The sequence below is a fragment of the Lates calcarifer genome, linkage group LG10 (assembly GCF_001640805.2).
Source record: "Lates calcarifer isolate ASB-BC8 linkage group LG10, TLL_Latcal_v3, whole genome shotgun sequence".
In the NCBI taxonomy this organism is placed as follows: domain Eukaryota; kingdom Metazoa; phylum Chordata; class Actinopteri; family Centropomidae; genus Lates; species Lates calcarifer.
Window position 1 is genome coordinate 16,189,896 of NC_066842.1, and position 15,069 is coordinate 16,204,964.

The 15,069-nt window shown below is 38.1% G+C and overlaps 1 protein-coding gene across 2 annotated transcripts; it reads left to right on the forward strand.

Moving 5' to 3' along the window:
* The first annotated feature begins 2,484 nt into the window (after positions 1–2,484).
* kras (v-Ki-ras2 Kirsten rat sarcoma viral oncogene homolog) lies at positions 2,485–13,591 on the forward strand. Of its 2 annotated transcripts, XM_018664273.2 has the most exons (6): positions 2,485–3,046; positions 5,192–5,309; positions 6,217–6,395; positions 6,875–7,034; positions 8,511–8,635; positions 11,083–13,591. In XM_018664273.2, exons 2-5 carry the CDS (start codon positions 5,199–5,201, stop codon positions 8,628–8,630), a joined length of 570 nt encoding a protein of 189 aa, XP_018519789.1. In that variant the 5' UTR covers positions 2,485–3,046; positions 5,192–5,198; the 3' UTR covers positions 8,631–8,635; positions 11,083–13,591. The 2 variants fall into 2 exon arrangements, with proteins under 2 accessions (XP_018519789.1, XP_018519791.1); XM_018664275.2 differs by lacking the exon at positions 8,511–8,635 and having other exon boundaries at positions 2,508–3,046.
* Positions 13,592–15,069: the final 1,478 nt, after the last annotated feature.

Below are 15,069 nucleotides of genomic sequence, written 5' to 3' on the forward strand. Positions count from 1 at the left end.
AAGGCATTGTGGACTGTTTTAAAGCTGCAATACACTCTGAGGGGGGAGGATACCTACAGCCAACTTTTACACATCCAGGAAATTTTAACAGTAGAATGATACATAGGCTATTCTGTCGATATGATACTGACATGAGGAGCCCCACCTAAAATGATACGAAATTATTAACAGTGGCTATGGGTGAGCGAGGCAGGGTCATTCCTACAAGTCTACTATACAGTGAGTCTGAACCAATAGATATTAACATAGTTTGCTTGACTGCTTTCTGGATGCCCTTGGAAACTTTGTTAAGGAACAAGAGAAGTTGAAAGTCCATGTAATTATGAAAGATGTTCATAACACATCTGTTTTCAGAGCAAAGAAAGTTGTACATTGCAATCATTCAAAGAATAACAGCCTTAAAACAACTCTTCTGAAAAAATGACTATCCTAATACTGACACATGCTATACAATTACAGCACACAAATATTAAAATGGTGATAAATACCATGCCCTTGAAGCAAGTAACATATCTTACATTTTACAGGTGTACCATAAAGGTCTGTCTTGATCAGTAAATTTGTTAGTGATATAAAAATGATGCAAACACTTAATAAATCCTTGTTACATATTATGAAAGAAATTAATAAAAACAGTCACCATGAAGAGGTGATAACATAAAAAAAATAATATCATATTTCTGCTTCACCTGACACATTATTTATACCCAAAAAAGATGAAAAAAGGAAAATGAAGATAAATTAAAACCTATTAGACCAGAGAGGCTGATGAACCTTTAGCAATGGGACCATGCATAAGTGGAGACTTACTGCCCTCTTGTGACAGAACATAACTTCCTGTTGTAATAAAATATCAGCTGGACCAGTCATGTCTCTAAATATGGTCTTTTCTCATCAATCTGCTTGTCCTTGGGGTGGTGTACTCAGTGGGTTTAAGTGCTCTTAGTCATCAAGTCTGGTTAAATCAGGATTACAGCTTTATTCTTTAAACATGAAATAATTTCTAAGGCTAGAAAGATCAGCTTAATTTTAAATAAGTGAAATAATTTCTTAATTTCTTTCATAACTTTTCGTAACTCTCGCATAATTGATCTTTGGAAAATCATTCTCAAAACTATACCATTAAAGACATTCTTCATTGCAGACATTTTAACTTGTCACAGCAGGAAAGCAGAAGGTGAATGATGGCACTTTTCCATTAGGTGTCACTCTCCTGAGTCACCAAACCTACATGAATTTCAGCCATTGTTAATATTATTAGATTTACCTATGACTTCTGTGCTATGACATGTCAAAATGTCAGCTGTAAAAAAAGTCTCTGATGTTGTTAAATCAGTTATTTATCATGTATATAATAGCATCTGTGTGTGCAGATTAATTTTACACAAAATTCACATTTGCACACTATAACTGACAGTAAATTGTGTTTGTGATTAAAAAACCCAGCATCTTCCCAGTGATATAAATATATAGTGATGAATGGCCCATGGATGTGGTTGTAAAGAGAAAATGAATTCTTGTTGAAGTGACCTTTCCACCGGTGAAGACTTTGTGAAGAATATTTCTACTCTGAATGTGAAATAATTGATGCTATAAATGTAAAAACAATTATAACTCATTCTATTTCACTGCTTTCTGTTGGACAGGTTAATCTCTAATAATACATCATGTAACACAAGTTTTCTGTTTTGCATGTAACTAATACTAAATGCAGCAGGGCATAGACACAGTGCATTTGTTTGAGATGTGCACCCCTGAAACATTATATTTATTTCTAGTCTAAAATATGTCACAGTAATTACCAGTCTCTGCACACAATAGAGCTGGTGCTCATTTAATGTAGTTGATGAATTCATTATAGCCTAAATGATTAACCCCTCCAAATTCTTTTGTCACTATGTACCAAAGAGTGTGTTTCAATGACATGGGATGTCTTTGAACATAATTTTGGTTTAAAATTGGATTTCACTTCTTTTTAAAATTACATACAAGCTGTGGTCTCTGGGCCATGCAGTGTGGAAAGCTAACAAACAAGAAGTCAATAGTGACCTCTACCGTGTCTGCTATATGATGTGAAAATACTGCATTGCCTTTCTGTATGTTATGCTCTTTATACCTCTTGTATCTCCTGTATTACTGCTACAGGCTGTTGGATTTGCCTTTAATAACAGTTCTAAAGGTAATTTTCGGGATCCATTCTCCTGCTTAAACATATTTTAAAATGTTTTGTCTGTTTGCTGTGTTGCAAACCTCGCATGTAGTTATGCACATTTAGTGCGCAGGCGGCATCCTAGTGAACACTTAGGAAAACTGACAGGGGATTGCCAAATCATTTCCTTGCTTGGGAATGACGTCTCTCCAGCACATTCCAGTTATATTTAGAGCCTATATATAGTGGAGTCGCCCCCTAGGCTTTGTTGACTCTGCAGCAGGCAGCAGCAGGGGATTATGATACCGAAAGGAGACGTCCTGAAACTGACACCATGTGACCTACACTGTTACAATATGATTTGTAATCATCAAAGCCTTAATTTGAATCAGTGTATGATTTCGGATGAGATTTAATATAAAAAAATTGGTCATATTTGCACATAAACGTCTTGTACGTGACTCATAAAGGTAATTAGGGCTTACATAAATATGTCGTTATAAATTAGACCTGTATAAATCAATAGTATATAAACATAAGACAAAAGAAAGCGTATTGTTGCCCGTATTGCGACACTGAGTCGAGTGATTTGCCCCAAACCGGTTGAAATCCAAAGCTATGCTTTCTGGGTAAAGTGCGCCCCGGTATCCGCCCATATTCGCGTAAAGGAGGCCAACCTGAGCAGCTAGGCCGGACGCTGGATCAAATGGAAAGTTCAATCGATTGATTTGTCCACTTTTTCGCATGTCCCCGCTTACTTCTGAAACGAGGTAGACCGACTTAAATGCAGGCGGTTTCGGTGTGAAATAGGAAATGCAGAGATCGTGTGAAACGAGAGGATTATCAGCTTGACTTATTTGGTCGCTACTTCGGACGCGGAACTCCAGTCGCTAAAAGGTAAAACAAATGGATAAGATTCATACATGTGTGTCCCCTAAGGGTTTGTTGCAACATTGTTCTTAATTGTGTAAATCGGCGACTGCGCCCGCCGTGTGACCACTGAAAAATATTATTATGGGGGAAATATTCATTTTCGCTGTTAGTGCAAACTACGCCCAATTGTTAACCTAACGTCTGGCCCTGCAATGCAGACCTTTGGGCTAGCCTATCAATGGCGGCTTCAAAATCTGCACCCTTCCCCATTGAATGAATGATACTGACTTTGTCCGGACACACGGCGCAGACAATGCTACATTAATGAATTAGTTGTGTAAATCACATTAGGTCAGCGCATAGGGGCGAGTTAGCTTTACTTTTTGATGCTGTGAGAGAGCTCCAGTGCTAAGCTAGCTAACTCCACAGCATACTGGTGGTTATTAAATACAGTGCTCAGAGGTTTTTCACACAACCAATCTGGCAAACCCGAGGGCACAGGGCAGTGGATTTAAATCAAACTCCTTTCGACTTTTAAGCCTGCTCTAGTTGTTATTGCCAGCTTGAACAAAGCGCAGGGGGGTTTCATTGAAAAGTGGGGAGGCCTGTTTAAACCTCGGACTAATTCCCATAAGTGGAAACTGTTAGAAAATAGCCTAATATTGACATGGCTGCTAATTAATCCTCGATTTCTCCAGTAGTCGTCTCGCCTTGTTGCTGAGTTTTCTGGTGTGATATTATTTGTACATTGTATATTTTCCATCGGGCTTAACCTTATTGTCATTTGTGTAGTAAATAAGAAGGTGGGAACTCTATCCCATTCAGATGGTGTCACTATAAGGCAACCAACAACCATGACTGGCATCATATTCTCATTTAAATACCACAGCATCATTACTTAAGTTTAAGGTTACAAACTGTAATTTACATTGTCCACATGCCCGCCCTAAAATGTGTTTTAATGTTTTTTTTTTTTTTTTATAATACTACACAAATGAGGGTGTGAAAACTGAATTCACTCATTACTGAACCATGAAATAAGCTGTATTCTGCCATTATATCCCTGTTTGTTGCTGAATAGACTTGACAGCACACATGAACTACATTCAGCCATTCAAAGGTACTTTCACTGCCTAAGAAGATGAAAAGTGATAGTATTTTTACAGGCATGGCAAGCATGTGGCAGACAGCATTCAAGTGTTGCTCAAATGGTCTGTAACATTGTTAGTAGTCTTATCTGCTCAGGTAAAGATAGATAAGAATGTTTCCCAGTGGACAGAACAGCTTCACCGTAATGTGTGTAGATCACAGACTCTGTTGGGTGTAATAAATAACATGCAGCTGATCATTTCAGGGAGCATTTTTAGGTACTGACAATACTAGTAAGTGTAGTAAAACTATACCTTTGTTGGGCAAATACCTATCAAGCCACAGTCTCCTTTTTGTTTGTATAGACAAAGCAATAATATTCAGTAGAACTCCTCCCTGACTGCAGGCTGTGCAGAGCTGTGAGCAGTATGCACTGTAACTTCTGAAAAGGCCAGCTGCCACTATTGATGGGAGCTGCTCCACAAAGCAGTGAGACAGCAGAGAGCCTCCCAGTTGCTTGTCAATTTTGGAGCCTTAATGTAATGTCATAGATTTCTGCCTGGGGCTAGTTTCTGTTGTGTGGTTGCTACTCAGAAAATACCACTGAATGTGATGCTGGATTTAGACATTTGATTCATAACTACCTTTTATTTCTTTTATTTCACTTCCTGGGTACTTGTGATATGAACTCTGTTATTTTTGTTCCACAAAAGCCAATGTAAGTTTATTTTACAGCTAGGGGCTCCTCAACATTGCATTTAGTTTTTTAGGGCTGATAATTTGATATGGCAAAGTCTCTTAAATTTAGTGGCAGTTTTGTGTTTATCTTCCCCCTTTTGCACAGTATCTCTTGCAGATCAACAGTTACATTCTGTTTGTGATGATCATAGTTTTCTTCTGCAAGCTACTTGTTTAACTCTAAAATGGGCATTTTCTAAATATAAAGGAAAATAAACACAATAGTGTGAAATCAAAATTTCCAGGGAATCAGCAATGTTATTAAAATAATACTTGACTTTCTATGTCAGTGGAAATATCTGAGTAATGTATCTAATGTAATGTTCTTTTTTGGTCCCGCAGGTGAATCATGACAGAATATAAGCTGGTAGTGGTGGGAGCTGGTGGTGTTGGCAAGAGCGCACTTACCATTCAGCTCATCCAGAATCATTTTGTGGATGAATATGACCCCACCATTGAGGTAAACACTGTGTGTGTGTGTGTGTGTGTGCATACATGTAAATATATGTGTGCATGATTGTGCATGCAAGTCCATGACCGTCTCTGTGGTTTTGTGTGTATTTTGGTATGAGGGCAGAACAAGGAGAAACTCTTCTAAAAAAAGAGTTGTAGCAGGTTCTTCTGGTTTAAGTCTTAAAAAGACACCAAACAGGTTTTTCCCTGCCTGCTTTCTCAGGGGGGCAGCAGGACTGAGTGAACACTCTTATTACAATTGCAATTAATTATTGATGTGCTTCAGCAGGTTAGAGCTTCACTATAGATTATTTGAATACTAGATAACATCTGAAACAATGGCTGCTCCCCGGACCAGACAGTAATTATTTGTGTTGAATCAGATTAAGTGTAGCAATCAGTGTGATGAAAAGTTGGAGCGCTTTGACACAGTGAAAATTAGGACCTCGTTATAATTTGATGTCAGCTGTAAAATGGAGTGCCCTACTACAACTGGAGTAGGGCAATGATTAAATGCAGTCTTGTGGCATTTTTCAGAAAAATTCTATCAATAAAATCATGTCATGGTGAAACAATGTACACAACTCTGAAATAATAATAAAACAAGCATAACATAGACTTTTCTATCACTCTTTACCTCAGGTGACTATGCTGAACATGTATATTTAGCTCATGCCATATTTAAATGTCAATATTTTATGTGATTCTAATTCTATAGCCAACTAAGGACTATATACAACTAAGGAATATAAGGAAACTTATGTCTCGACTCTCACCCACAATCTCAAAAATTGTTGCATTCTGTTATACCATAGATGTTTGAAAACACACAACTCTGAAATATGCTCTGAGTATGCTATTTGGACACTTAACCCCAGAGTCCTGATCACTTTCTGACCTCTCTCCCCATCCAGGACTCCTACAGAAAGCAGGTAGTGATCGATGGAGAGACGTGTCTGCTGGACATCTTGGACACTGCAGGTCAGGAGGAGTACAGCGCCATGAGGGACCAGTACATGAGGACAGGGGAGGGCTTCCTCTGTGTCTTTGCCATCAACAACACCAAGTCCTTTGAGGACATTCACCACTATAGGTGAGCTAGGAGACCAGAGGGCTGAAGCCTTTGTGTCCAGTGTTAATGCAGTATTTTAGTGGGAGCTAAAAATACTTTGGGGTGTCGTGCTGGTGTAAGGTGTAAGGTGCTGACCATGTAATTGCAACATCCCTAGTTTGGGCCTGGTCAGGATCCTCTGTTGCATGTCATTTGCCTTTTGTAACTGTTTATTTCTTGTCAGCTCTCTACTATCTACTGTCTAATAATGGCAAAAATGTTTTACAGTGACAAGTACAAGTATAAGTACATCTCTTACTAGTTCATTGTGTATCTGTGTACATGTCATAACAGGTTGCAGCATTGAGTAAAAATCAACAATTGCCTTATTCTCACTCTGATTATTCTGGTTATTCTGAACAGATAAAAGCTTTTTAAACATCCCATTAAATAGCCATCAGATTATGACCTGACCTGCATTAAAAATCTAATGAAATTTATGTTGTCTTTCAATTTTGCAGAGAACAGATAAAGCGGGTGAAGGACTCTGAGGACGTCCCCATGGTGTTGGTGGGTAACAAGTGTGACCTCCCGTCCCGGACAGTGGACACCAAGCAGGCTCAGGACTTAGCACGCAGCTATGGCATTCCCTTTATCGAGACCTCAGCCAAAACCAGACAGGTGAGAGTCCAGCCAGAGACGGCCACACCCTCAGGACTCAAACAGTTTAACTTTCAAATCTGTCACTAAACTGCTGTAGTATTCCACTGCAGGTCTGTAGAGCATGTTGAATGGTGAAAAGTTGCATGTGGTCTCAGGGGTATTGGCCTGATGGACATAGCTGTCCCTCTATAAATTTCACTTTGAAATCAAGTTTTATTATTCCAGACAGATAACATCACAGTTATTTTGATAAGAGTCTTTGCAAGGGCTTGATAATCTTGGCACTGGGATCACAAGAAATGTTAAAGTCTTGAGTCATGTGGTGCTGTTGATTGGTGTCACATTCAGTGGCTCTGATGGTGTTTTTTTTTTTTTTTTGGTTTAATAATAATGTTGCTTGGAAATGTCTTGGGAAATGTGCTGTGCATCGTTAAATCCTCTTTGGTTAATCAATTTTTTTATTTATGGGTGATAATGTAATCATTGCATGCTATTTTGTCATGTATATGTGAAATTACATCATCATTAGAGCCACCTGGAAAGGATCCTGCATTATAAATAATCAGCAAATCAGTAAATGTGTGTCAAGGAGTCTGCATGAGGACAAACTGTCGGTAATTACTCAGGGGGGTTAATGATTCTGCTTACTGGTTACTGTGACTGGGTGTTGGAAGATTAGCTGCGGCCTAGTCGGATCAAATGGTGTGTGTTGTGAGCATGGCCTTAGGTGGCTAACTGGCTGATGCAGTGATCTGTAAACACATCCTTCTCTGGTCTCTCTGACCTGGGTTGAATCACGGCTCCTTCTGGTGTGGGGGAAATTAATGACACAATGATTAATTTCTTACAGCTCTGTTCGCCTATTTCTACCTGAGTGTACCAATAATTCACTACCTACACTGTGCTGCTGGTGTCAGACCAGCAACTATCTCTTTCATTCTAAGCTCCCCCATGTTTCCCAAATCTCAGTGATTTTATCTGACTTCAATGGCAATCTCCCACATAAAATGCATAATCAAAATGCATGCACTTCTCCTTTTTAATATAAGGCTTAGACCATTAAAGTGATACTTCATCCTAATCTTTTTACCATCTCTCACCCACTGTTGACTTGAAAGGTGACTGTTTAAAATTAATAGTTTGTTTTTTGGTTAAAGCTTTTATTAAAAAAGAGATCTGCTCAGTATCTTCCAAACAAGAATCATTGTTTTTGCCAAAATATAGCTGCAGATACTAGCCCCTCTTCTTTGGGAAGAGGGGAAACTGCTAACCTTTTCAGCTACAAGAGATTAGTGTTTGGTATTTACATAAAGATTTAGGGTGGAGTATCAGTTTACATAGATGATGAGGGAAGACAGACGTTGCAGGTAGACCCACATCAGACAGATCCGTCTGCTTCGCTTCTTTTGTATCTGTAGGCTGTAACACATGCATCCATATAGTGTGTCCCGCTGTATTCCTCAACATTGAGGGAAGTTGTGTCTCATACTGCAGAGAGTGGAAGATGCCTTTTACACTCTGGTACGGGAGATCAGGCTGTACCGGCTCAATAAGCTCAGCAAGGAAGAAAAGACTCCGCGCTGTGTCAAGCTTAAAAAGTGTGTTGTGATGTGAAAGGGGTAAGTGTATGCAGCCACGCGCCCACCAGCTCCTGTGTGTCTGTGTATGTGTTGTTAAGTTGGGGATTGTGGAGAAGGCGATGGGATAAGACACGCAGTGACAGCTGGTGCTTCATGGGTTTTTTAAAGCTAACCTGCTGGTTTCTACTGGGGCTGTGGTGAGGCTCTAACAGGAGGCTGAAACAGCTGACGGTTTCTTCCCTTTTCAGTGTCTCTGTGTATCATGGCTGATTATTGTCTAAGATCGTTTTCACACTGGGTTCATTTACTCTAGTCCGAATGCGATCCTGAGGTACCTTGTGTTATTCTTTCCCCAAAAAGGTGCTAGTGTTTATCCTCTTTTACACAAGGAAATGATAATGGTGCGCATTTAGATGTATTTTAAGAAGAGTGATGTACAAGCAGGTCAGAGCCATGTGAGCACAATTTAAGTAACACAACCATTTGAATATGTTAAAAAAACAAACAAATAATTCCAATGAGTTATTGTGAGGTATATGAAATGTTTTTCTTAGTAAGAAAACATTTCAACTGAAATGTGTTTGTCTTCCTGTGAGAGAAGAATTGCGTTCTGACTGCACAGACGCCATGACTCAGTTGGCTCACAGCCAATTAGACTTACCTCCTTCACGTTGGCTTGGTAAAGGCTTCTTGGTCTGTGCACAGGTTCAGAAAAAGTCAATCAAATTTCCTAGCAAATTCTTCCCCAAATTTGGGACTAAACTACCAGTGTGAAAGCGCCCTAATCTGCTGAAATCAACATGAAGAAAAGGGTTTGGGCTGGTTGAGCCAACATGTGTGATTAAAAGAGATTATGGTGAATCTGGGACCAAATCATGTACTGAAATGTTTTCAAGGAGGATGTGTGTTAAGAAACTGGCAGATATGTTGTGAGCAAAAAAGTGTGTGTGTGTGTGTGTGTGTGTGTGTGTGTGTGTGTGTGTGTGTGTGTGTGTGTGTTTGTTTGTGGGTGACAGTTTTTTTCTTGCAGACACAAATCCCTTCATCTTTATTCTTTCATTTCTTGCTGTCTTTGTCACAACCTGAAGTGACCTCAGACTCTTTGCTCTGCAGCTCCTTGCAGATTCAGTGTCACATTATTGCACTATCCAAACTGTTCTAGTGTTGACGCACATGCCTCAGTGTGGCATCAACAGACACTAGCTGCATTTACATGAAGCCTATTATTCACTGGGAATCTGACTAAGAGCTCAGCAAGAATATGAAAGCCTCATTTATGCACCTCAGTCACAATAAATTGGCTCATTCAAAAAAAAAACATAATTCACTTTGAAAGTGGCAGTTTAAACCTTTTTATAAACTCTTTTTCACAGTACTTTTGACTCTTGGAATATCCCACACTTGTGTATTTAAATCAAAGCTGTTTGACTGAGGAAGATGTGCCACTCTCTCTTCTTTTTATTTATAAGGAGCTTCCTACCATTTTTCTGAGTGATACATCTTTCCTAGGGGAACTATCTTTGAATAGTTTTATGTTTATTAGTTTTAGGGTGATAAACAGAAGGCTCGCCTTCTGTTCAATAACTCTGTTAGTAGAATATTTTTATAAAACTGTTGCTTCAGTTCTAACCCACAGCAGTAAACCAGTATTGGTGCCAAGCGCTCGATGCAGGTCCATCTTTTTTTTAACAGTTTGCTTGTGTTGGCGAACTGCACATTGACTATTGGAAATGTAAACAGGACAACTTGTTCTGTCATTTTATTTAGCAGTCATTTAAACACATTGTGGGAGTATCTTGGATGGATTTTACATTCAGAAGGAAAGAAATTGGCTCATGTAACTGCAGCAACTGTTTGTGTAGTCGTCAGTGGGAACACTGCTGACTTTCACACTGTAATACATGACGTTACAGTTATGTTTAATATGTACTTTCCTCAGCTGTGTCTCCCATAGCCTGAACTTGATTGATGAATTTACCTGCACTCTGATGTGTGTCACACTGATGTATACTTGACAGAAAATCTGTTCAAATTGAAATGGACTTTGGCATTATCCAAAATGATTTTGGCCAATTTAAGTTTAATTTTTGGTTTTAACTCAACAGAATACACTAAAATGAATCTTCCATAGATACAAAGAAATGTTCGGAAAAATACTTGATTTTGTTTGCCTCTGGAAGTCAAGGCTACACATCAGTTTGATATTAAAGATTGGAGTGTTGGTTGTCTGATTTCTAGTTTTGGACACAGCTGTCAACAAAAAACTTCAATCTGTCCCAATTATTCTTTAATACAGAGGAATTGCCCTTTATATTCAACAGCCTTTTGAAATTTCACCGCAGAATCAAAGGTCCTTGTCAATTCTTTGAATGTTGTCAGAATTATTTGTTTATTATTATTTTATTTAATTTTGGGGTGTGTTTGTAGTGCTGTATAGAAATAAAAACTTTTAACTATAACTATGTTTGTTTGTTTTTTCTTTTCAGGGCGTTGATGATGCCTTTTACACATTAGTGCGAGAAATCCGGAAGCATAAGGAGAAGATGAGCAAGGAGGGCAAAAAGAAGAAAAAGAAGTCCAAGACAAAGTGTACGCTTATGTGAATAATCACCCCTTTTCAAGACAGACTAAAAAAAAAAAAAAGAAACTATGTTGAACAGTTAAAGTAATACATTTTGTACATTACACTAAATTATTAGCTCCTTCTCAATACCCACCATACTGAATACTAAACCTGACCTGATTTTTCTGCCTTTCTGTTATTTGCTACTTTGACACCAATAAGCTTTATTTTCAGTTTAGTGCCAGTTGCCCACGTGTGTTGGTCCAACAGCCTGTTTGATTTTATAGGATCATGATGTTGATTTGGATAATTTTATATAACTGCAGAGCTGTGAGCCAACTGCATCATAGCTCACATTTGACAAATTATTCATTAATAACTTAGGATTTCCCCCCCTTTGCTTAAAAGGTCATGACCTGCAAAAGTTCTGTAATGCCCTTTTTAAGTATGGGATGCCAAAGAAAGAATTTCCATCCCGATTCTTGTAGACAAAACAGACATGAAGAAAGGACCAATATTCAGCCAGATGAGATCCAAATGTCCCAGCCACTGTGTAATGTCCCCATCTCTGATGACCTCTAGATATGACTTAGTTATGTCACTGATACAAGTATGCATGCAAACTCCTACTCTTCTCCGAATGTTTTAACACCCTAATTAGCTGTTAATTAATTTTCAATTTGTCAATGCTTTGTACTGTGTGGGGAGTGATTTCTTGCCTACATGAGAAGTTTTCTTTTCTTTTTGCATGCATTGTGTCCTTGATGACATGGGTATTGCAAACTGCCTCTGGTTGATACATTTAACAGAGCCAGCAATGAGGAACTCTGACCCAAGTATAGCTTTTCAGGTTTATAAACAATAATCAGTATCTGCTTTTGTGAGAAACAAATCAACCATTTTTGCGCGATAAATGACAGATTCAAAGATCCACGATGATCTGGTTTTTTGCCCATTCTGTGATAATAAATGGGACTAGCAGCCAGGTTTTGTGTTGGTCGGCGTCATTTTATGTCGGCAGGATTGATTTCACATCACAAGCTAACGCTGAACAGCTTGTCTGACCTTACTGGTTACATATTTCCTGCTTTTCTTTACTCTAAGTCTTGACTGCAGGATTGTTTTTATCCATTCTGGCAATAATCACTCATTGCAATTTGTTACACAAGGTTGTCAGTTAAATTAATTAATTAACAATTTAAGAATTCTTGTGTCAATATTCTCCTGATAGAGGACAAAATATGTAAACAGGATGTTTGTTAGGTTAAATACTAAATGAGAGGATTTGTGATTCTCCAGTAGCTGGCCACAGAGGTGTCATGCCTTGCACATTTTCCTAAGCTGTCGACTCGTTCGCTTGTGACTGGCTAGAAAGCAGAATGCATCTTTTAAGCAGCTTTCAGGAATATTTCTCTTGGTATGGTGTCACAGGGGTTGTTCAAAATGTTTTTCAGATTTTTCCTTATGTGGAGCGTTTGAAAGCATTTTTGGATTCATTTCCTTAAGTGTTTTTTTTTTTTTTTTTTGGGTGGGCTGCCTTTCAACAGAATGATTGTCCAGCAGAGTAATTTGTCATTTTTCCCTCACCAAGCTCATGTATCGTGGTGATGTGACTGGAACTGATGTTTGTAAATGAGGCGATAATTGCCATAAAATTGGTTTTTAGAGAAAATTGTCAGGATTTATTAAAAAAAAGTCCTTGCCTTTTTCCCAGGTCAACCCATATTTCACCTTTTCCATCGCATTTACAAGCTGTTCCCTGGGGGATTTTTATAAGCCTTTTATTGTTTGCATTAGGTGCTACATTTAGACGGTAGAAAGAGCCGAGACAACATTTACTTTGTCCTGTGTGTGCTCATGAAATACACAAAATGCTGTTTTAGGGGGAGTGATGGAGTTGACACAGAAATCCAGACATGATACATTTTGCTTTCAGGATTAATGAATTTTGACCCAGTTTATTATTACCTCTTTTTCCATGAAGTAGATAATAACTGTTAATGCAATTTTAATTAAGCAACCCTCTTGTTAACAATACTGTTTCAAAAGTAGTTTTACTGAAATGTTTGAAATGTTCCTCTTCCTTTATTGCGTGCCAACAGCTGATTTCTGAAATGTATCATTTATACCTGGATCGTATTTTAACAACCTTTGTATAGTTGTGATACTGAAAGGTGCATATTTTGTAAATTGTGCTTCATTTCGTTGGTGTGTCTAAATGAATGTTGCTTTAATGGAGTTTCACTCCGCTCTGTGTATGTGACTAGAGAGTGTGACTGGGTCCAGGTCTAGGGAAGTGAATGAATGACCACTTTACAACACACCTGTTGTGGGCAGTGTAGAGTGGTGATCTGATCTCAAATGAGTCTATTTTTTGCCATGAATCTCACCACTCCTATTTAATGTGTAATAAAGAACAAAGTAAAGAGGAATTCAGCTTTGTGCTTGCTTCCTAAAGTGTCCTCTGATTTAGATCCTTTCAACCTGGGAACATAATCATTATATTGACACTAATGTGCAGTATCAAATGTCTGAATTTGCATTTTCTAAGGTTAGCATGTATTTTACTTTAGTTTCTGTCTCTGATGCCTGAAGATCACATCAGTGTTCCCCAGCAGGTGGCACTGTTCACTCACTTTGGCAGATCCATTTCTTTTAGGCCACAAAGTCTATGAAGGGGCTATTCTCTAGCCTCCAGCTGCTCACAGACAGACTGAGCCTACTTTTAGCTTTTACAAGTCATGTACATTTTTCAGAATAAACAGGGACTAAATGTGTTCACTTGAGAGAGAGAGAGAGAGAGAGAGAGGAAAAAAAACAAGTAGACTGGTAGTATGAGCGGAAATGCCCCAAAATTGCATGGGCATTTTAGTCACATTTGGTAGGGAGAAATAATTTCATGCATTGTCAAGTTGAATTAACAAAAAAGTAAAAGTAACAGCTTTACGATAATACCAGTGGTTAGAGGAGACATTTAAAGGGACTTTTTTTTTGTGGCTTATTGCAAACAAATCATTTTTCCTGTCTCTCAAAAGAAAAAAAAAGACTACTGACAAAAAAGTTTAGGTGATTATTGAGGCATTCACGCCCTTTAATTACTCTTTTAAGAGTTTAAATTCCATGAAAATGATTAACCTTATTAGCTATTGTGTCCAGTATACATGTTTTATATTGGATTAAATGTTTGAAAGGGTGACTCACTCTTATTAAGTAAATCCCAGAATTAGATATTATTCTGCGCTCCGTCCAGTGCCCTGCAGCAGTAGAGAGGAGAGCAACAATCTTTTCAATAACTGGCAGTAGCAAGTTGTTAGGTCAAATTGATAAATTTAATCAAATTCAGTACCATAAAGCAATTGTATTATCAGTTTCAGTATCAACATGAAAAGCTGGTGATTGTATTCAGATATTTGTTAAATGCAGTCGGTTTGGTGTAATGCATCTCATTTTTCTCACTGGAAAAATCTCTCATAACACTTCATTAAAATTCTGATATTCCTGATATTTTAAGCCACAAATCAAAATAAGGCAAAAATACTCCAAAGAGTAATAATTAAGACCTCCCTTCAACTGCAGCAATTGAGATGATTTAATGAATTAGTCTACAGCTCTTGTCGTAATTAGAAAATATGGCACTTAAAAACTAGCAGTCCATTAGCAGACTGTAGTTATGGAAAACTAGCCTCGCTAAAGGGATATTTGTGTTATGAAGCTCCTCATCCAAAGTTGTGCAGCTTTGATTAAACATATTCTCATCATATGTGAGCATCCTGTTCTCTTGAATAACAGGTTCACAAGGCAGGTTCAACATGATGAACAGCTAAAATCATTATGTCTACATAGCACTGGTTCTATGCAGCTGTAGTAATTAGATATTTCACTAACATCAGTTAACTAAGAGGTGCAAAAA

What these genes read in the sequence shown, in the direction of transcription:
- kras (XM_018664273.2), top strand. Translation starts at nt 5,199, where the DNA reads ATGACAGAATATAAGCTGGTAGTGGTGGGAGCTGGTGGTGTTGGCAAG. An exon ending in AATATGACCCCACCATTGAG is followed by an intron (nt 5,310 to 6,216) that starts GTAAACACTGTG and finishes CTCCCCATCCAG; the next exon opens with GACTCCTACAGAAAGCAGGT. An exon ending in GAGGACATTCACCACTATAG is followed by an intron (nt 6,396 to 6,874) that starts GTGAGCTAGGAG and finishes TCAATTTTGCAG; the next exon opens with AGAACAGATAAAGCGGGTGA.